Genomic DNA, 23,232 nt, shown 5'->3' on the forward strand with positions numbered 1-23,232 from the left:
ATATTACTGAAAAGCCCGTTTTGGGTATTCTAGGGTTCGGGAAAAATTTGCTGTTTGTTCCTTCTGTTGTGTTGTTTGTCATAAACTCTGTGTAGCATGTATATAACATCGGTAGAGAAGACGATACCACAACGGCAATGTAGGGAAAGTGTTAAATGGGTCGGCTATTGGAATACCATGTCTGTAAAAGAAGTATAAGTTTCCATGCGCTGTTCCAGGGTGTTGAACTGGGCACCTGTCTACTGATATAGCTGACTGGGTATAACAAGTAAAACCAACATGGAAAGGAGCCTCAAACGCAAATGCAACAGGAACCAGTTGAAAGTATTGACCCAGGCAGTATCACAGGCAACACTCCATTGACATTTACTCTGTAAGACAACACATGCAAATGTGAATAGAGTATAGAACCGTCTCAGAATTATTTTGGAAAACGTATTATACTCAGCGTGATTATTGAGGGGGCACGCAGATAATATGAGAACAGTATTAAAAGAAAACCGTCACATTTTCAACTTCCAAGAATGTAGTTCAGTTACATCTGGTGCGAACCATTTTATTCCCACATTGACTGTTACTTGTCACGTGTTGCACGTGCATGGGTTAAACCGCTGGTTGCCTTTAGGTGGATGTTTGGGTAGCCTCTTCCATAACGTTCAATCCTGCACTTTTCATTGTTGTACTTTTTCCAGCTTCATGAAAGCATCCGATCAGTGTGACATGGGCATAACATGGTCTTCAAAACAAACTCAGACCTATTGACGCTTGTTGGCATATGTTCATGTTTGACACCCTACATACCAAGGTGTCCCTTCAATAATGACACTGTGTGTATGTATTTGTTTACATTATTTTCTTAAATCTTAATATGTTAGAAACTTGTAACCTACTGATAAACAAAAAGTGCTCCTGGGAAAAGTCAATTTTTAGTCCAAAACAACCACAATGTAGATAAAGAATTGTTTATTGCAAAGGCAATGAAATATAATCTTAAAGTATGTTTATGCATAAATGAAAGGATTACCGATTACATGGGACTGAAATGAATAATTATCAATATATGAATGTAAGAAAGAAAGGCAAATATGAATGTATGTGAAATACACTTAATTAAATTGAATACAATAAATGACGTTATGAATATGATTATATGAATACTTTGTCTGAGAAAACATTGATGAAAAATGATTTAATGACAATAATGATCAAATTCGATTAATAAAAGCAATCAAATCAAATGCCTGAAAGAAAGAATATTCAAAGAGAAAATATACATAAACATATAAGCGGCAAAGAAAATGTTCTTAGCTGAGAATATAGGCAGGACTCGTATTGTGTATTGTTTACATGTAAGTAGACATAATGGTCATAGAAGGAACATGCAGAAAATTTCTTCATGTTTCAACATATGCGCCAGAGGCTGTTTATGTGTTATAAAGAGTCACAATTAAGCGCAGAATAATCTGTAATCATGATATATTTAGAATTATTGTTTATATCAAACAACTAATTTTAAACAGAGTAAAAAATTAACATAGAAAAACGAAACCATCCCCTTACTCGACCGGAAGTGAGACAACCCGGAAGTGGGCCCTGCAGTTGATGGTGGATGCGATGACGGCGCAGCACAGGCGGACACCACGGTGTTGTTTCCTGGCTTCACTTCCACGATTGTGAACACCGGTGGTTTAGAAAACTCGAAATAGTGGAACTGTACGCTCTCAACAGCGCCGGAATCATCTCGGTTAAAATTGACGTTAAAACCGTCAGGGTCATCGTAGACGTGAATAATACCAAGCGGTCCTGTCATAAACTGGATAAAGTCCTCGCGGTTACCTCCCTTGGCTTTCAAGTATCCGACCATGAGTTCCCCGTACCTGAAAGTAAGGATGTGAAATATGGTTATTCTTCGAACGATAATACTACACAGCTTTAACAGTTTATCAGAGCTGAGTATTAACAACGGTGAGAGTGGACGGTGACGCTCACCTGTAGCCAAGCAAATGGTCATCGTTGTCGTCGTCGAAGATCTCCAGCGTTCCGAACGCTGGGTGGTAGTATTTGCCGATGTACTCGGTGGTATTGATGAAGACGCTAGGACGTGCATATTCCGGGACGGTAGGGGCCGGTGGTGCGGCATCATCCTGATACCACGGCGCGGGGAAGGAACAAGCCGTGCTGGAGTTCAACCAGATCTCGTTGCCTTTATCACGGGACGAGAGTATAATCATGTATATAAAATATATTACGTATACAATGAAGATCAAGATGGTAATATGCTTTAATAAGTGATATAAACACTGTAACGTAATATTGTGTTCAAATGTACAATGTGTGATTGAGTGAGTATAATTTTACGCCGCTTTTAGCAATATTCCAGCAATATCACGGCTTCACACATTGTACCCATGTCGGGAATCCAGCCCTGCTCTTTGGTGACATGCTAATATACATATTGTTACAGTTATACATATTTTGGCGACAACTGATTGGGGATGACATACAATTATACATATTTTGTCGAACAGCATACGATTATCCTATACAAGCTCCGTCTGATCCAGTTGACCGCCTCCGTGGTCTAGTGGTTAGAGCGTCCGCCCGGAGAGCGGAAGGTCGGTGGTTCAATCCCCTGCCGCGTCATACGTTAAAAATGGTACTTGTTGTTACTCTGCCTGGCGCTCGGCATTAAGGGGCTAAAACAAGGACTGGTCGGCTCGGAGTCAGTATACTGTGTCTGAGTGGGGTATTCATGTTAAACTGTGGCATGGTATCGCAGTGGGCTAGTACTATAAAATCGACATTGGTACAGACAAGTACAAGCAGCTACACACACGTGCATGCACGTCGCCATATAAGTGCAACAATCTTGAACGCGATGTCCAACTCCATTTCACCTCACCTCTGATACAGCTGCCCCCCGAATAAATTCTTTGTTGTACCTTGCCCGTACCCTGTGACGGTCAAAAACAGATGAGTATCAGGGTCTGTAAATTACGGAAGCCTTTTAGATTTGATTTAGATTTGATTTAGATTTGATTTAGATTTGATTTTTTATTTGTTTCTTGAAATTTCAAGATGTTATGTTGAAATTTCAAGATACTAAGTTGAAATTTCAAGATGCATACTAAGTTGAAATGTCAAGGTAATCATCTAGAAATTTCAAGATAATCATCTTGAAATTTCAAAATACTAAGTTGAAATTTCAGGATGCTAACTTGAAATTTCAAGATACTAAGTTGAAATTTCAAGATACTAAGTTGAAAGTTATTATCTTGAAATTTCACCTTAATAGATATCTTAAAATTTCAAATGAGTATCTTGAAATTTTAAGAAGAAAAATACAAAAACAAATGGCCCTAAAAGGCTTCCGTAGTAAATAATCTTGTCTGACCTGGAAAGATCCGAGGTCGACATGAGAAACGCCCCTTACCATCGGGTCAAGTTGACGCAATCAACCGTCACCGAGTTGGACCGCTTTTACAATTTCAAGTTTTGCTTCCAAATCAGACACTGACAATTTGATATTCTCTTTTGGGACATTCAAACCAGACAATTACACGAGAGGTTATCGCAGTATTCAAATAATTGTGATCAGAGACCAGAATCTATTTTAAGGTGTCTGTTGTGATCCACGAGATTTTTAGGAATCAGTTTACCAAGCAACAGGTCCAGACTGTACATGGTGACGGTGTTTCTGGCGTCGTAGCCCCTGTTGTTGGCAGCGCCGGAGAGGTGCGCCCAAACACCGACGCCGACGTCAGGCAGGAACGTCAGGGTTCCCTGGTAGCCGTTGTAGGCGGCCATATGGAGGTTCTTCCTGTAGCCTGCAGTGTAAGACAAGGTAACGTTCTTAATTGACAATTATACAAAATGGGGATAAATGATGTGACGTAACTGGGTATGAATACATTGTTTGTTTGTTTATTTTTAAACGCCGCACTCATCAATATTCCAGCCATATGATTGCGGTCTAAAAATAATCGAGTCTGGACGAGACAATCCAGTGATTAACATCATGAGCATCGATCTACGCATTTGGGATACAATGACATGCATCAACAAAGTCAGCGAGCCTGACCACGCGATCCCGTTATTCGCCTCCTAAACAAGCAATTTTCACGGGTCCAGTATTAATACATTGCATAGGTCGAATTTCTTATATTGCGTTTGTAGAAATAAAAATATCTTTAGGATAAGTCGTATTCTTCTTTCAACCAATTGTATTCTCTGGTTAGAGATTATGCAACCACAGAGGAAACACGTATTCTAATTGCACCGAGGTTCATCTTCCCGAGGCAAGTGAGTTCAGTGACTAATAAAGTCCAGTTTCCACCCTTGTCGAACTAGGCTGGTATTATGGAGTTAGATTTTGGCTGGACTAAGGAGTCTATGCATAGTCCAATCAAAATCGCGCACCGAAATCGAAATCCGGTTCGTAGAGTGTCATGCAGATTTAGGTCGATTGCAGGATTTGCAAAGCATGTGCACCGCTAACTCGTTGTCAACAGATATTTTCTGAATCTTTTCATGTTTTTAATCAAGGTGCTCACGTGATTTGATGCACTTCGCGATGTAAGACTCATTTTATCACAATATATATCTTGATTATCGATCAGATCGTCTTGACTGGGCGCCACCGTTTTGTTTGAAACAAATGCAAGTGATACGAGAGGTTAAATCTGATTGGTCAATAGGAGAGGCATAGAAAGGACATAACTCGTAATAGCCACTGGTGGCGCTACGATCGAGCCCAGGAATTCCAGCCTAGTTCGGCAAGGGTGGAAACTGGACTTTCAAAGTCAGTTAACTCTCTTGCCTCGGGATGATGACCGAGGTTAGGATTAGCGAACGCACTATCCACTGCGCTGTGTTTGTAACAGAGGGGAAGGGAAGCACGAATTCCAAAATATTAATGCTCTTGATATGTTTCGTTAATATGTTTGTCACGTGACCTCTGTACACGCCGTTCCTCCAGCCCATGGCGTAGGAGTAGATGAGGTCGTCCACGGGGAAGATGTCCCGGGTCAGGTCAGGGCTGTATTCGGCGGTGTTCGGGTGGTAGGTGTCCCGCATAGCATCCGCATCAACCACCTGGTGGCCTTGCTCGCTCTGAAATAAAAGTGATGGAGGATTCGAAGATTATGCAGGTGATTTTCTGGCCGGATCAAAGCGAGTGGTGTGTTTGTCTGGGTGGGTGTGGGTGTGGGTGGGTGTGGGGTGGGGTGTGTGTGGGGGTGGGTCAGTGCACTGGCTGGTGGTTGGCTTGGTGAGTGGGTGAGTGATTGAGTCAACATTATCTCAACTGCACTGACACACCGTTAGTCCGGACCTCGTTAATCCGGACACCCGTCAATCCGGAATCTCTACCTTCAGGACGACTGCTGCGGGTATCACTGACATGTATACATAGTGACATTGCTCAGTGACCTTGATTCTTTAAGTCTTCAATCCGGCAATTCTATTTCAGTCATAGCTCTGTCGTCCGAATACACGGGGTTCCACTGTATAACGGGTGGCCTGTAAAGCATCGTTTAATACATCAATACCTACCTTCCCCGAGTTGAGATGGAAGCGCAGCCACTTCGCCATATCCTGGGCGTTACTGTAGACGCCGGCAGCTGGAGCCAGCTCCTGGACGATCCTGGAAAAACGTCATCCTACTATAAAACATCAGGGCCCGCTTGAAGAAAGCGATCTTAGCGCTACGATTACCGTAAGTCTATGTTTTTAGCATGGAAGTTAAGTACTAGTGTCGTAGCGCTAAGATCACGTTGTGCCAGTGGACTAATGTCGGTATGTATTGGAGGATTTTACGGCACTTCATGTTTGAAATCTGTATAACACAGAACTACCTAATTGACACACATGACCCCAACATTATGTGGGTATTTTTCTTGTCGGATCGAGAGTGAGTGAGTGAGTTGGGTTTAACGCCGCTTTATATACAGTTATATTTGTCGCTTCGTGTCAGCTTAATGTGGGAGGAAAACCCGAAGTGATGTAGGTCTCAGACGTTTCCCACTTCGGTGAAACCCACGAGCACGGGTATGGTGCTGACAAACCTAGAAACATAATCGAGGCGAACCGGGATTCGAACCCACAATCATAGGTTTCTGGCGTGCCCAAGGGACGCAACTCTGCACAGCGAATCGCGGCGCATTGACTGGTTGGATAGAGGTGAGTTTGTGAGTGTGTGTGAGTGAGTGAGTATGGTTGTATCCAGCAATATCGGGGAGGGGGCACCAACGATGCACTTCACCTATTTCTCCGTCTTTCCAACCGGTCTTTTGTGATGAGCAATCGTTTTGGTCCCCATGAGTGGCAGTGCATTAGCATGTACAGTCGTGGGTACTGGATATGTTCCATGTTTTAAATCTAAATATATTGTGGTCTGATATCGTGTATATATGGGAATGGTCGGCACTCACGGTAGCAGCGCCGGCTCGTCGAACTGCTCCACCTTGTTGTGTTGGACGATGTCGGCGGAGTAGGCGATGTTGTCCCAGTCGCCGTCCGTCAAACGCGTGCTGAGACGGCTCGCCGTCATTCCTGAAGTTGCCATTGAGAGTCAACCAATGACTCAAGTCTCGATCGTCACACAGCTCATTTCACTCCTTCAGGGGTTTGTGACCAGGTTGTGTCCACAAAAGTTATTTAAAAAAGTTGCTTTGAAATTATGGTTTTCAAAAGTTCTTTTTTCATTTCCTTAACTTTTAAGTCTGCTAATCTGTTGGACAAGTAAGTAATTGTGGTCTTACCAAGAGGTTTGAATATTCTGTTTTGGACGGCGTCTTCCCACGTCTCGCACGATGCCGTCTCGACCACCGCTGCCGCCGCCACGTACAGGTAGTTGCTGTAGAGGTAGCGGTCCCGGAAGTCGTACAGGACTGGAAAGTCTTTTAGACGTCTACAGCAACAACAGAATAGTTTACTAATGCTGGTGCCATTATCTAACTCTTCTCTAACTACTACTGCTACTGCTACTACTACTGCTGCTACTACTGATACTTCTACTGCTACTGCTACTGCTGCTGCTACTACTGCTACTACTACTGCTGCTACTACTACTGCTGCTGCTACTACTACTACTGCTACATCTACAATTACTACTACTACTACTACTACTACTAATACTACTACTACTACTACTTCTACTATTACAACTGCCACCACCACTACTACACTACTGTAATATTGCTGAGTGCGGCATTTAACAACAAACCACCACCACCACCACAGCTACTACTACTACTACTGCTGCTGCTGCTGGTGCTACTACTACTACTACTACTACTGCTACTACTACTACTACTACTACTGCTACTGCTACTACTACTGCTGCTGCTGCTGCTGGTGCTACTACTACTACTACTACTGCTACTGCTACTACTACTGCTGGTGCTACTACTACTGCTGCTGCTGCTGCTGGTGCTACTACTACTACTACTACTACTACTGCTACTGCTACTACTACTGCTGGTGCTACTACTACTACTATTACTACTACTACTACTGCTACTACTACTACTTCTACTGCTACTGCTACTGCTACTACTACTGCTGCTGCTGCTGGTGCTACTACTACTACTACTACTACTACTACTACTGCTACTACTACTACTGCTTCTACTACTACTACTACTGCTACTACTGCTACTGCTACTACTACTACTACTACTACTACTACTGCTGCTACTACTACTACTACTACTACTGCTACTACTACTACTACTACAACTTCTACTACTACTACTACTACTACTACTACTACTTCTACTTCTACGTACTCCAGAATCTGCAGTCTTGTAAGGTTCATGACTGACGTAGTGATGCCCCAGTAAGACGGCATCCCGAGGCGGTGTGACAGCAGGTCACGTAGGGACGCCTCCTCAGACCGGAACTCATCCTGCAGCCGGAAGTTAGGGCCCAGAACCTGTATTGTTAACACCACCGTTATAATAACCCAAATCTCTGGGCGAATATATCGTGTAGGAAAACCTAGAGAAATCTGCAAATGTCACATACCCGTCGAAAATTCCTTAAAGGTTCCGTAAATGCAACGTACCAGTCAAACAGATGTTATAAAGATAACCCCAAAGGCAACTATACAACGGACACCTCAGTTGCTTTATGAAGAGTCAAATAGCACCGAATAACCATATCCTCGTATAAGGGAGTTAAAACGCGCTTCTTTAATGTTAGATGTACACTGGTTGCCCTGGGGTCTGAGAAGTCCAATTCGTTGTGCAGAGTTGCGTCCCTTTGGCACGCTATGATCGTTTGTTCGATTCCCGGTTCGCCCGACTATATTTCAAGGTTTGTTTCTTCGCGTGAAATACAACACGTTCACTAACTCACTATCAAATGTTACATAACATAAAAAGGGGATGGTTATGTTATTAAGAGGGATCCGTTAATGCAACAAACACGTCAAAAAGGCGTTAAAATCGCTTCTCATGTACACCGATCCCATCAGATATATGGACACTTAAATGTATCCATGTCATAGGAAATTTTGAATCAGCATCTAATATACACAAATAATAAGCACAGCACACACCTCTCTGAGTGGCGCGTCCCACGTGATCTTCCCTCTTGCAACGGCGTCAGCTGCCACAGTGCTGGTGAACGCCTTCGACTGCGACGCTAGATTGAACAACGTTTTGTCAGTGACAGCATCGCTTGAGTTGGTCTCGCGGATACCAAAGCCACCAGTGTAAACGGTCTCGTTACGACGGACCAGCGCTACCGCCATCCCCGGGACGTTACGACATTGTACAACGTTCCGTATCAACTCCTCCAACTTTTGAATCTGCTCCACACTGAGGGAACTGGCCTCGACGTCGTACGTCACACTACATAATATAACCACAAGCCACAGAACACACGTTGACATCGCGAGTTGAGGAAGACGTGGTCTGTTTTGGATCACGACGTCATCAGCCAGGGCTCTGCGGGCGTATCTCAGAGGACGCGTCAAGGGATCAGTTACACAGGGTTCCCACTGGCATCAATCAGTACAACTATCAGTGAGACACTAGGGTAGCGGGGCTGCCGTGCGATGTAAGGCAAAGGAGTGACCCGAACTAACCTGACTATGGATGTTTGTGGGAAGATAAAGTTGCAATTTGGTTTCTTGATTTGTGTATAGATACTGTGTAAATGAGGATTTGTGGGGAGTACAACTACCATGGAATCCTACGGGGGATAGACGGACGGCTTCATGTGACCTTCCGTTATATGTGTGCCCGCGTGAAGATCCGGGTTAGTATTGGTCTTCAGAAACCCATTATTATCGTAATATTTAATTATTTTCATTCATTTAAAATAATTATATCTTTTTTTATATATTTGAAAAGGTTCTCAGTTTCTGAAACTGTAAAGAATAATATAAATTGCCGAGCAAATAACCATCTGTATTTTGTTTTATGTTTAGCATCATCAAACATGGGTCTAAAATTTCATTTGTCCGGCAGATAGTCCCTTTTGACTTTGTCTTCTTAATGATACGAACATGCATGTCCCAGGCTGACCAAATACAAAACTATCGCCTTGCATCAGGGGATCGAACTGGATCCAGCTCCACCATGGGTTAACCTTCACAATGTCAATGCTATGCTCCGGTTCTACCCCACTTTGCTGACATAAGATGGGACGTATAAGATGGGACGGACAGGTTCACCTAACAGTATGATGGACGTTTCCAGAATACAGATTTAATCTTTTTTAGATGTTGTGACAATATAGAAAAATGAGCCGTGTGCCATATATGTTTGGATCAAAGGGATTATAATCAGTTGTTAGTGAAAGGCCACACCATCCCTAGACTGCAACTGGAAGGCCTCTTGACAGCATGGTAAGACATGTCTGGTCCTCATTGACGGAGAAGACGACAAGATGGTTGTGTTCGACCAGCTGAGATTGCTTCAGTGCCGACACCATTTACACTCTTCATAAAAATAAACGCACAGGTAGATATTTTGTAAATTTATTGTACCTAATAAAGTCGATATATTTAATTTAATATCATAGATACAAATATGAAATTTTGGATCTCGATAGTCACATGTTGTCGTACAAAGGCATTGAAAACTGTTCATTGTCATGTCACATTATGCCACAAGGTGGCGCTGAACTCAGTATCTCGTGTGACTGCCCCGGGCAGCAATCACGACTCTGCATCTCCTCGGCACTGACTGGATAAGTGTACGAATGAATTCTGTCCTGCAGAATTCTGCGCCAATCTGCTTGTAACGCGTTGGCCAGTAACTGTTGTGGGAGTGTCTGCGGCGTGTTCTGACGTTGACGTACACGTCGATCGAGTTCATCCCAGGGGCGTTCGATTGAGATCTGGAGATCTCGACTGCCAGGGCAAGACGTTGATGTTGGCATTATGCAGGTAGTCTACTGTGACACGAGCCGTGTGCGGTGGAGCGTTGTCCTGTTGAAACAGCTCCCTGTGGCGGTCAATGAGTTGAAGAAGGTGAGGCTGAAGAATTTGATTCATGTAGCGCTTTGCTGTCAAATTTCCCTGAACCACCACCAAGATAGATCTCGTGGTATAGGATGTGGCCCCCCACACCATGACACTACCGCCACGGGAATTTTCGAATTAACGTACACAATGTGGGGCAAAGCGCTCATTTCGACGAAGATAAACACGTTGTCTTCCATTTCGCCGGGGAAGAAGAAATCGTGATTCATCGTTAAACCACACTCGTCTCCAGTTTCTCAAATTCCAAAGCTGTAAGGTATGGCATCAACGCAAGCGTCACTGTGGATGGATCTGTTGCACAACAGGGACGATAACTGGTCTTCTGGGTCGGATTCCAGCCTCGCGAAGATGGTTGCCGACAGTCTCGTCCTATATCCTCCTCAAACCTGGGATGCGTCCTGCAGTCTCCGTAGCTGTGGCATTGACGTAGGTGGAACAGTCGAAAGTAGCGATTCGTGCAGGGGTGGTAACTCTTGGTCGGCCGGTTCTCGGATGATCTGCAGTTGAATTGAACTGTGTGTATCGGTCCCAAAGGCGGCAAATGGTGCTGTGGTGGATGTTGAAGTTGCGTGCAACAGAAGTCTCGGCATTTTCGAACTTGAAAAATGTTGACAATTGAATGACAAATTATTGGCTAATGCTTGCCTTTTTATAGCCACTACCACGAGTTACAAGTGCCATAACTTGCACGTGCATTTTGCTTTACTGTTTTCCTCCATGACATTTTTTAACAAGTGTGAAAACAATGCCGTTTAAGACAATGCAAAACGACAATGGCTGCGTTTTGACGAATATCAGGCCACTAACATTTTCCAATAACATATATTTAATTTATATACCGGATTTTTTGTGTAGTCATGTTCAATGTACTACATACTACCTGTGCGTTTCGCTTTCTGATTAGTGTACATGGATACATCACGTCCTTTGTCTTCCAATCTGGATCCACATCACGTCCTTCTTCTTTCAGACTGCATCTACATCACATCCTTCTTCTCCCAGACTGCATCCACATCACATCCTTCTTCTTCCAGACTGCATCCACATTTATCCTTCTTCTCCAAGACTGCATCCACATCACGTCCTTCTTCTTTCAGACTGCATCTACATCACATCCTTCTTCTTCCAGACTGCATCCACATTTATCCTTCTTCTCCCAGACTGCATCCACATCACGTCCTTCTTCTTCCAGACTGCATCCACATTTAACCTTCTTCTTCCAGTCTGCATCCACATCACGTCCTTCTTCTTCCAGACTGCATCCACATTTATCCTTCTTCTTCCAGACTTCATCCACATTAACCTTCTTCTTCCAGACTGCATCCACATCACATCCTTATTCTCCCAGACTGCATCCACATCACATCCTTCTACTCCCAGACTGCATCCACATTTATCCTTCTTCTCCCAGACTGCATCCACATTTATCCTTCTACTTCCAGACTGCATCCACATCACATCCTTATTCTCCCAGACTGCATCCACATCACATCCTTCTACTCCCAGACTGCATCCACATTTATCCTTCTTCTCCAAGACTGCATCCACATTTATCCTTCTACTTCCAGACTGCATCCACATCACATCCTTATTCTCCCAGACTGCATCCACATTTATCATTCTACTCCCAGACTGCATCCACATTTATCCTTCTACTTCCAGACTGCATCCACATTTATCCATCTACTCCCAGACTGCATCCGCATTTATCCTTCTACTTCCAGACTGCATTCACATCTATCCTTCTTCTTCCAGACTGCATCCACATCACATCCTTCTTCTTCAAGACTGCATCCACATCACATCCTTCTACTCCCAGACTGCATCCACATCACACCCTTATTCTCCCAGACTGCATCCACATCACATCCTTCTTCTTCAAGACTGCATCCACATCACATCCTTATTCTCCCAGACTGCTTCCACATCACATCCTTCTTCTTCAAGACTGCATCCACATCACATCCTTCTACTTCCAGACTGCATCCACATCACATCCTTATTCTTCCAGACTGCATCCACATCCATCCTTATTCTTCAAGACTGCATCCACATCTATCCTTCTTCAAGACTGCATCCACCTTCATCTTTCTTCAAGACTGCATCCACCTTCGAGATAAACATGCTCGAAACCTGATTTTATCACCATGGTTTCCGAAACACAAAAGATATTCAGTTTAATCATTTTCCCCTTCGCTGGCGGATATCTCCAGAAAAATGTGAATCTTAATTATCAAAATATTAATTCCGTTGGCCCAATATTACAAGACTAGCGATTAAAATCACTGATTTCTGTAAATCTTGAAATTAACGCGAGCGTGAATTGAATGCGACAAATGCAAGTGGTCTTTGTTATCATTAATGAAACTTGGCATTAATGTCTCCAAAATGACTATCAACAATAAGACGGCCTCACTGCACGCTTTGGATAGCGGAAATAGCAACTTGAATATAAACACAAACACGGTTTATCGAACGGCAGTTGTAACAAGCATGTAACCATGTCATTCAAAGAATAGGAATTTCACACACAATAGGCATCCTGTGAGTTATCACTGTTGTATCCCTATTACTTGACTTGTGAGTGGGTGAATTAAACTTGTTGATCGCATCAGGCGTATCTCACCACATATTTGAGAGTATAGACACAAACTGACATAAAATGGCACATTTATATATATATATATATATATATATATATATATATATATATACACACACACACACACACACACACACACACACACACACACACACACACACACACACAATGGCGATCAATATGATAATATGCTTCAATAAGTGATTTAGACACTTTAACGTAAATATATTGTACCTAATGAAGTCGATATATTTAATTTAATATCATAGATACAAATATGAACTTTTGGAGTTCGATAGTCACATGTTGTCGTTGTACAAAGGCATTAAAAACTGTTCATTGTCATATCACATAAGGTCACAAGGTTGCGCTGAACTCAGTATCTCGTGTGACCGCCCCGGGCAGCAATCAAGGCTCTGCATCTCTTAGGCACTGAGTGGATAAGTGTACGAATTCTGTCCTGCGGAATTCTGCGCCTTTCTGCTTGTAACGCGTTGGCCAGATGTGGGAGTGTCTGTGGTGTGTTCTAACGTGGCTGTGTTTGACGCACCGTTTGTCGAATTTCTTATTTTCGAATTCTTATCTTATTACTGCAGAGGCCAAATTAAAATAATCAGGAACAATTAATTTAAGGTGAAACAATTTCAACCTGGGGCATTGACCTTACGTTCAGATAATATTCAAAATCGCGCACCTTTTTAAAAGGAAGGGAACTATCTCCAGAACGTGGACTAGATTCTCACACTGTTCTTATCAAGATCTTATCTGTGATTCTCCACCACCCTGCCACCTGTCGACATGGGGTATCAAACAGAACAACGACGGACGGCGTGTCTATACGGACTACTCACCTTTATCCTGCTTCAGTCCGTGGCCTTTGTTTGTGTCAATCTGTGGCTAGAATGGCGTCTGGACTACTTCCGGTCTAAAATTTCAAGGAAAGGGGAGGCCATCGACCTGCTTGAGGCCGAGTGTCTTACGCACCATGTGCAGGTGGGTCCCAGATGGCAGTGTCTGACTTCTAATCTCACAGGTTGACAGCTGGTGAAGGTCATGCAGTTGTTTTGGTATCATATTTGTGTATTTCAACAATTCGTTGTAGAACTGATATATTGAATTATTGAAATATGTAGAGTCGTAGACAAGTCTAAAATCGCGTTTGTTGTTTATTGATTATTCTTATTTTCAAAAAATATTATATCCCACAATTAAATATGCGATTTCATTACAAAATGTAATTACATTTAATATAAATGAAATTATTTGTGGTATATTCAAACCAGCATAGTACACCGGAAGCTGCCCATGCGCATGTCCGGCGGCAAAGTCCGACCATCGTTGATTTCATGCGGGATTTCCTGGCGTCTCAGGTAAACTATAGGTTGCTTCTGATTAATTCTATGGGAAGGGGAAGTGGGTTTGTTCAAAGATGATCCCGACCCCAAACTTCTATAACATAACTTCTATATTTAAATATTGGCTAACATAATGACAAGACAAATAGGGTGACAATGTGATGTGTAACTTTATGTTTCATGATTAGCAATATATTAAACTTTTTACACATGTGGCGTTAACCTAACCTGATATAAAGGGTTTTAGTTTGATACTTTTTTTAGCACGTTATGTTAAGTATTTCTAGACTTGCTTTGTTTACTTATAATTATATACATTATGGTTTTTTTGACATTATCTAGGAAGCAGCACTTGAACAAATCTGCAACAAAAGACAAGATTTGTGTATTCCCGGTGAGCTTGAGCTTCTCGTTGATACAAGGATATTCTCAGCACTGGAAGAATCCGTACTTACTGCAACTAGAATTACTAGTTTCACCTGTGTGGGCGACGATGACTTTAGGGACAATATTGCCACTCTCGTGTCCTTTATACAAACGTATCTCAATAAAATGATGACATACACAATTCGCATTAACCATGAAGCATGTTTTAACAAAATCGGAAGGAGGAGATTTAGGATCTTACACGGTTTCCAGTGAAATCATACAATATTGCGAAGCCATTTCTGCCCAATTATCAGACGGAATAAGCCGAGTGTTACCGAGTAAATCTAGTTCCGGTATGGATTCATCCCGGGGTTGGCTGAGATGACCTATGACCTATGGCAATGAGGTTAGCCCGGTCGAGTGTCTATAAGTGTCCAGTTACAGATTATTTATCAGTTGATTTTTGCATCTAAGCCTGTGACCTTACAACAATCGGTAGACTCGTGAAGATCCGGCATAGAATAAGTCTTCGGCAACCAATGCTTGCCGTAAAAGGCGGCTATGTTTGTCGTAAAAGACGACTAACGGGATCGGGCGGTCAGGCTCGCTGACTTGGTTGTTGCATGTCATCGATACCAATTGCACGGATCGATGCTCATGACATTAATCACTGGATTGTCTGGTCCAGACTCGATTATTTACAGACCGCCGTCATATAGCTGGAATATTGATGAGAGCGGCCTAAATAACCAACCAACTAACAGTCATTATAGTATAACCAACAAGTCTTATCATTGCACAGATGGAAATGGATGTATTAAGTAGTATTACTAACGAAATGTGAGTAGGAGGCCATCTACACACGGACAACTGGTACTGTTGTTTACTTATCTATATTATTTACTTATTTACAGGAGCCAAAGGGGTTACCGGTGACAAAGGTGCCACGGGTAGGTTACCAAAAGATTGGTGCCAATGTAGATAACTTCCGTGAAGATACAGGTTATAACTGTTCTTCAGCAACCATACCTGTCTTTAGAGACGACTAACGGGATGCGGAAGTCAGGTTCGCTGAGCTGGTTGATGCCTGTCATCGTAACCCAATTGCGTTGATCAAAGCTTATAATGTCAATCACTGGATTGTCTGGTTCAGAGTCGAATATTTACATACCACCGTCATCAAGCTGGAATATTGGTGGGTGCGGCTCTAACAACCCCCAAAACAATGTAGATAAACAAAGGTGAACTGTCAAATCAGAATCACTTGTTTATGATGATGATGATGATTATATACTATTGGTTTATAAAATAGTATGTTTCAAAATTGAGAACAAGAACAAGTTATAATGAAGAACGTCATTAATTTGAGAAAAACTTCATTTGAAGATGTGTTTTTATTAACAATGCACAATAGTGGTGTATGGATATTTTACAACATTCAGTGTGAAATCTGAAAAAAAACCCACATAGGATGAGCAACATTTAAAAAAAATATATCTATAGTTGGTGACATAAAAATCAATTCGCTAACTGTATAACGAGGAGACTCTGTATCCACAGGGCCACGTGGGGACCGTGGGGAAATTGGCACCCCGGGATCGAAGGGAGACCCAGGGCCCGTTGGTGAACCGGGAAGTAAAGGTGACCCCGGGGCTAAAGGGGTCAAAGGTCTCCCTGGGAATCAGGGAACACCGGGTGTTAATGGAACGGATGGTGTCGACGGTCAGAGAGGCGAAACAGGACCTAAAGGTGACCCTGGTCTCCCTGGAAACAACGGCACTGATGGTATAGCGGGGGCGAAGGGGCTGCCTGGCATCAAGGGACAAGCTGGATCGAAGGGGGAGGCGGGAACGCTCGGGGTGAAAGGGAACATCGGGTCCACGGGCCTGACAGGGCAGAAAGGGGATGCTGGGCAACAGGGGCCAGATGGGGCCTTACTACATGATGACTGCTACTGTCTGAGTGAGTCTGTGCCCTTTACGTGTTGTTTATGTGTACGTCGGCAGGAGAATTTTGTTCGTTTGCTTATTATCATATCATATTATTATACTGGTTACCCGTTTTGTGGATGATGTAAATAAAAACGACCAACTGCAGTTGCAAAGTAAATCTCTACTAAAAGCAGAGGCCAGAGTACGATTCCGACAACCTCATATGCACGTGTAAGACTTGAATGACAGTGAAAGGATCATTCGTGACCAACTCGTGTTATTCCGGGACAAGCCGAATAGCGACTCGTGCCCCTCTCGTGACCATTTTTGCGACCGGGTTCCGTCTTAGCGCAAACGGGCATACCTAAAACAATTGTCAATTCGTTGCGTTATGGTTCACATATATTTCCCCATATATTATATATATTTCAGATGCAATTTAAAGCACACCGGGACGTGCGGGATTATACAGTATGACTGAACACATTTAACTGTGTCTTGGGTATATTTTTATATGCAAGACATATGTAAAATCAAAAATTATTTCTGAGGGATTCTTTGACGAAGTACTTGAAATCATACGCGCATTCTGATTGGTTTGTCGTATTTTCGCACATAACATTCATCGATAGGGGGACGAGTCTTCTTGCAGGTTACGGAAAGGGGCGAGTGGTGACGAATGTGAAAGGATAACAAGAAGAATTGGAAATGAATACACGACACTGTTTGTATGGATAACAACTTCTTAAGATATGACTGATGTTTTTAGCTTTACGTGAATCTTCAGAAATTGAAGAAAAGTAAACGAAAAGTAACATTTGATTTTTTATCTCAGATGAATTCGAAATTACTGGCAATTTCTCCGACGTCATTAACGTGCCCTATGGTGCGCCATTGTCTCTCGGTTGCGGCTTCAGCAAGCTCGATGTACCGGTCACGTGGGTAAAAGACGACGGACCAATCAGCAAACGTGGTATTGTTACCGGAAATGACCTCAGTTTCCAGCAGGTGTTGAAAGGTGATGCCGGGACATATAGCTGTGTCGGGCCCGACGGCATTCTGGGATACAATTCAAAGTCAGTGAAGATTGTAGTTGGCAGTAAGTATACTATTAGTCAGATAACGGTACAACTATAGTTCCAATCCATCACTATCTCAGAACGATGTCAGTTGTGGTCTCCCCTTGAAGATCCCGACTAGAATTGGTCTTCAGCAGTCATGCTTGTCGTAAAAGCTGTCTAACGGGATTGGGTGGTCAGGCTGGCGTCATCGTATCATAAAAGGATGGATTGGAATCACCGGATTGTCTGATCCAGATTTAATTATTTACAGACCGTCTTCATACAGCTGGACTATTGCAGAGGGCCGCGTTAAACAACAAACAAACACACATAAACAGTTGTGGTTATTATCATGCCGTGTACTTAATGTATTAATGTTTTATCAAAAACGGGTGACGGGTTTCATAGTGGCTAAAGTAGTGACTGGCCTCCCTGGTAGGGAATCGTGGGGAAGTGGTCACCAGTAATCTATGCTTCTCGTAAGTAGAATGGATCGTAAGGTGAGGCTCGATGTGCCTGGTAGCTGTTATATCGTTCCCAAATGACATGGAATGTCGCTTAATCACTGTTCAATTCAATTCAATTCAAAGTGTCTTTTGTCACAACATTTGTACATAAAGAAGATAAAAGTCAACGGAGCATGATACATTAAAACACATGTACCAACACATGTACCAACGCCAACCAAACGGCTTATAAGAGACCGTAAAATCAAGGATTATTCTTGATAAAAACATTAAAATGACATACACATAATATATATAACATATTAGCATATATACATAACTTCGCGTAATATACACCATAGAGAAAGAACAAGTAAAATATACATGAAATAATTAAAGGCATAACAAATAATTTAAAAAGACAAAAAATATATAAAATATGAATGATAGTATCGTTTTCTGCGGGTGAACATTTTAAAGTGGGTTTGATAGATTCAGGCTCGATAATAACAGGCCTCCGTGATGAACAGAGAATATTGCAGACAGTTGAGAAAAACAAACTCACTCTTGGTGTCCTCTGACTTGATAGGCTGCAATAAACATCAGAATACATCCGTACCCACATAGTGCAACGATGTTACTCAGGCAACCAGCAAGTGGGGCAACCCCCTCAACGTGTAGTGGAACCGACCACGGGCGTCGCCACATTGTGACACTTGTATTTGTCGTCCACACTGAACTCGGTGGGACGGATAGTTCTGTGCTAAACTTTGTGAACGTTGAGTATACATAACTGTTGTCTTGGAAACTATATTGTGTTGTTTACGGTATACGTCAGAGATCTACGAGTACGACTGTGACTTCGAGAGTCCCTGTTCCTGGAAGGACGAAACGACGGATACATTGGATTGGACAATGAACAAAGGCGGTACCCCTTCCGTCGGGACCGGACCTTCGAACGACCACACCTTAGAAAATGGTACGATAATGATATGTATAGCGCAATACCTTCCTCGCACCAACACACCGCACCTGCACCAACTCACCGGACTCGCACCCACTCCACACCTGCACCCACTCCCCGCACCTGCACCCACTCCCCGCACCTGCACCCACTCACCGGACTCGCACCCACTCCACACCTGCACCCACTCCCCGCACCTGCACCCACTCCCCGCACCTGCACCCACTCCACACCTGCACCCACTCACCAGACTCGCACCCACTCCACACCTGCACCCACTCCCCGCACCGGCACCCACTCACAGGACTCGCACCCACTCCACACTCGCACCAACTCCCCGCACCTGCACCCACTCACCGGACTCTCACCCACTCCACACCTGCACCCACTCCCCGCACTTGCACCCACTCACAGGATTCGCACCCACTCCACACCTGCACCCACTCCCCTCACCTGCACCCACTCACCGGACTCGCACCCACTCCACACCTGCACCCACTCCCCGCACCTGCACCCACTCACAGGATTCGCACCCACTCTCGACACTCGCACCCACTCCCCGCACCTGCACCCACTCCCCGCACCTGCACCCACTCACCGGACTCGCACCCACTCCACACCTGCACCCACTCCCCGCACCTGCACCCACTCCCCGCACCTGCACCCACTCACCGGACTCGCACCCACACCACACCTGCACCCACTCCCCGCACCTGCACCCACTCCCCGCACCTGCACCCACTCCACACCTGCACCCACTCACCGGACTCGCACCCACTCCACACCTGCACCCACTCCCCGCACCGGCACCCACTCACAGGACTCGCACCCACTCCACACTCGCACCAACTCCCCGCACCTGCACCCACTCACCGGACTCGCACCCACTCCACACCTGCACCCACTCCCCGCACCTGCACCCACTCACAGGATTCTTACCCACTCCACACCTGCACCCACTCCCCTCACCTGCACCCACTCACCGGACTCGCACCCACTCCACACCTGCACCCACTCCCCGTACCTGCACCCACTCACAGGATTCGCACCCACTCCACACCTGCACCCACTCCCCTCACCTGCACCCACTCACCGGACTCGCACCCACTCCACACCTGCACCCACTCCCCGCACCTGCACCCACTCACAGGATTCGCACCCACTCTCCACACTCGCACCCACTCACCGCACCTGCACCCACTCACAGGTTTCGCACCCACTCCACACCTGCACCCACTCCCCGCACCTGCACCCACACACAGGACTCACTCTCCACACTCGCACCCACTCACCGCACCTGCACCCACGCACAGGATTCGCACCCACTCCACACCTGCACCCACTCACCGCACCTGCACCCACGCACAGGACTCGCACCCACTCCACACCTGCACCCACTCACCGCACCGGCACCCACTCACAGGACTCGCACCCACTCTCCACACTCGCACCCACTCACCGCACCTGCACCCACTCACAGGACTCGCACCCACTCTCCACACTCGCACCCACTCACCGCACCTGCACCCACTCACAGGATTCGCACCCACTCCACACCTGCACCCACTCACCGCACTTGCACCCACTCACAGGACTCGCACCCACTCCCCACTCTCGCACCAACTCTCCACACTCGCACCCACTCACCGCACTTGCACCACTCACAGCACCCGCACCACTCACAGCATCTGTACCCACTCCTCGCACCTGCACCCGCTCCTCGAACCTGCACCCACTCACAGCACCTGCACCCACTCACCGCATCCGCACCACTCACAGCACCTGCACCCACTCCCTGCACCCATTTACAGCACCTGTACCCACTTCTCGCACCTGCACCCACTCATATCACCCGCACCACTCACAGCACCTGCACCCACTTACAGCACCTGCACCCACTCACCACACATGCATTAACTCATTCCACATTTACCCTTTTACCACACCTGCACGCACTCACCACATCTGCTCGCACTAACACCTATTCACAACACCTACACCAACTTATATGTCCTTCATACAAACCTCATACCTGTTCGGATTCGAATCCCAGTTCGCCCCGATTAATTTTCTAGGTTTGTCAGCACCATACCCGTGCTCGTGGGTTTCACCGAAGTGGTAAACGTCTGAGACCTACATCACTTCGGGCTTTCCTCCCACATTAAGCTGACAAGCCGTGATATGACTGGAATAATGTAAAAAGCGGCGTTAAACCCAACTCACTCGCTCACTCATACCTGTTCTCTCAGAAATACTCAAAACATAAAAAGACATTATATATATGTGTAATGTTTCAGCAAACGGCCATTACATCTATCTGGAGACGTCGGCGGGCATCCCAAACAGTGCCGCCGCTTACCGTTCCTCCCCTCTTGGCACCAATCACCACTTCTGTCTAACGTTCTGGTACCACATGTACGGTCAGACTGTGGGCTCTCTGCAGGTCAAAATCATGGTAAGAGTGACGTGATCTCAGCACCCCACATGACAGTGTTTCACTCACAACAAGGCAGTAACACACGGGAAAGCCTGCAGGTCGTCGGAGTATGCCATCTTCCTGAGGCATTAACTGACAATAAAAGTCCAGTTTCCTGGTTTCGGCTGAACTAACGAGTCTATGCACAGTCCAATCAATATCGCGCAACAAACTTAACATCCGGTTCGTAAACAACATGGATTCCAACGTGGAGATTTCGGTCGACTGCAGGATTTGCAAACATGTGTACCGCCAGCTTGGTGTCGACAGATAGAGCTTTATTTTCGATCAGATCGTCTTGACTGGGCGCCGCCATCTTGTTTAAAGCAAATGCAAGCGGTATGAGACGTGGGATCTTATTGGGCAATAGGAGGTGAGGTGAAATAGGGTTTAAAGTCGCATCCAAGATTATTGCACTTATATAGCGACGTGCATGTACGTGTGTGTGTTTGTGTGGCTGCTTGTACTAGTCCGGACTGATGCCGATTTATAGTGCTAGCTCACTGAGATACCATGCCGCAGTTTAACATGAATACCCCACTCGGACACAGTATACTGACTCCGAGCCGACCAGTCCTTGTTTTAGCCCCTTAATGCCGAGCGGTAGACAGGGTAACAACAAGTACTATCTTTCAACGTCTTTTGGTATGACGCGGCCGGGGATCGAACCCCGGACCTTCCGCTCCCCGGGCAATAGGAGGTACATAGAAGGGGCATAATTCGTAAAAGCCAATTTTGAGAAATTACCAATCATGGTTCCGTAGTTGATACGTACCTAAGTATTTTCTTCTGATCGTCATAGGTTCGAAAGTTTCTAAGTTTATTTAAAACAGAGTAAGGTGGGAGAGTAAGATCACACTTCCGTCATATCATACAAACAAATACACATCCTCGTAGACACTGAACAGTTAGGCACTAAGGTAGTCAATGGTTATCATGGTGCAAGGATTAGGAGAGTCCTATGTATTCTCGAACCTTGATGTATAAATCAGCATATTCTTCTCGTTTGTTTGACAAACCTCACCGACGTGTGTTTGAATCTTGTGTTTAGACTGCACATACCACGGGTAGCCCTATCTGGAAGAAAGATGGAAGCCAAGGTGACCAGTGGAAGTTAGCCAAAGTTGACCTCTTGCCCCAGTCTGTCGACTACTACATTGTCATCAACGGCATCAGGGGAAACGGCTACTTTGGGGACATCGCCATTGACGACATAATCGTCTTGGACGGTGCTTGTCCGTAATGCGATTATTGTATACATGTTGAAGATGAAAAGATGATGGTCATGTACCAACTGTAATGTTGTGTTGTTCTGTAAGGACTGATGCACGTGTTACCTCTTTGAATTAGTGAGTGAATGTTGTTTTACGCCGTAACATATATTCACGTAGCATGTAACTAACCAATCTCCGTCGGTAGCACGAACAACGATCCACGCGGGGGTGTTACGATATAAATCACAATTTGTAACAACCTGACCCTGAAATAAGTCGGCTCTTTGGCCAAGCATGGGGTGCTGGGGACCTGTTC

The 23,232-nt window shown here is 44.8% G+C and overlaps 2 protein-coding genes across 2 annotated transcripts; one reads left to right on the forward strand and one right to left on the reverse strand.

Moving 5' to 3' along the window:
• Positions 1 to 952: 952 nt before the first annotated feature.
• Positions 953 to 9,087, reverse strand: LOC124134499. Its single transcript, XM_048381093.1, has 9 exons — positions 8,564 to 9,087; positions 7,791 to 7,936; positions 6,762 to 6,910; positions 6,432 to 6,552; positions 5,554 to 5,644; positions 4,956 to 5,112; positions 3,660 to 3,827; positions 1,990 to 2,203; positions 953 to 1,877 (listed from the first exon to the last, which is right to left on the reverse strand). The coding sequence occupies exons 1-9, from the start codon at positions 8,897 to 8,899 to the stop codon at positions 1,499 to 1,501; spliced, it is 1,761 nt and encodes a 586-aa protein (XP_048237050.1). The 5' UTR covers positions 8,900 to 9,087; the 3' UTR covers positions 953 to 1,498.
• Positions 9,088 to 13,854: 4,767 nt separating this feature from the next.
• Positions 13,855 to 22,997, forward strand: LOC124134419 (collagen alpha-1(XXVII) chain-like). The gene is made up of 9 exons (XM_046499213.2): positions 13,855 to 14,093; positions 14,384 to 14,470; positions 14,798 to 14,849; positions 15,739 to 15,774; positions 16,385 to 16,786; positions 17,591 to 17,854; positions 19,101 to 19,241; positions 21,524 to 21,681; positions 22,754 to 22,997. The coding sequence occupies exons 1-9, from the start codon at positions 13,899 to 13,901 to the stop codon at positions 22,943 to 22,945; spliced, it is 1,527 nt and encodes a 508-aa protein (XP_046355169.2). The 5' UTR covers positions 13,855 to 13,898; the 3' UTR covers positions 22,946 to 22,997.
• Positions 22,998 to 23,232: the final 235 nt, after the last annotated feature.

This window comes from Haliotis rufescens, unplaced genomic scaffold (assembly GCF_023055435.1).
Source record: "Haliotis rufescens isolate VD_foot unplaced genomic scaffold, xgHalRufe1.0.p SCAF_35, whole genome shotgun sequence".
Lineage (NCBI taxonomy): Eukaryota > Metazoa > Mollusca > Gastropoda > Lepetellida > Haliotidae > Haliotis > Haliotis rufescens.

Bases quoted from the DNA above. Each gene is read 5' to 3' on its own strand.
- LOC124134499 (XM_048381093.1), bottom strand. From the start codon at position 8,899: ATGTCAACGTGTGTTCTGTGGCTTGTGGTTATATTATGTAGTGTGACG. The intron at 7,937-8,563 runs GTGTGTGCTGTG...TTAACAATACAG, and splicing joins GGGACGCGCCACTCAGAGAG to GTTCTGGGCCCTAACTTCCG. The intron at 5,645-6,431 runs GTGAGTGCCGAC...ACGTTTTTCCAG, and splicing joins GACGAGCCGGCGCTGCTACC to GATCGTCCAGGAGCTGGCTC.
- LOC124134419 (XM_046499213.2), top strand. From the start codon at position 13,899: ATGGGGTATCAAACAGAACAACGACGGACGGCGTGTCTATACGGACTA. The intron at 15,775-16,384 runs GTAGGTTACCAA...CTGTATCCACAG, and splicing joins CGGTGACAAAGGTGCCACGG to GGCCACGTGGGGACCGTGGG. The intron at 17,855-19,100 runs GTAAGTATACTA...GGTATACGTCAG, and splicing joins AGTGAAGATTGTAGTTGGCA to AGATCTACGAGTACGACTGT.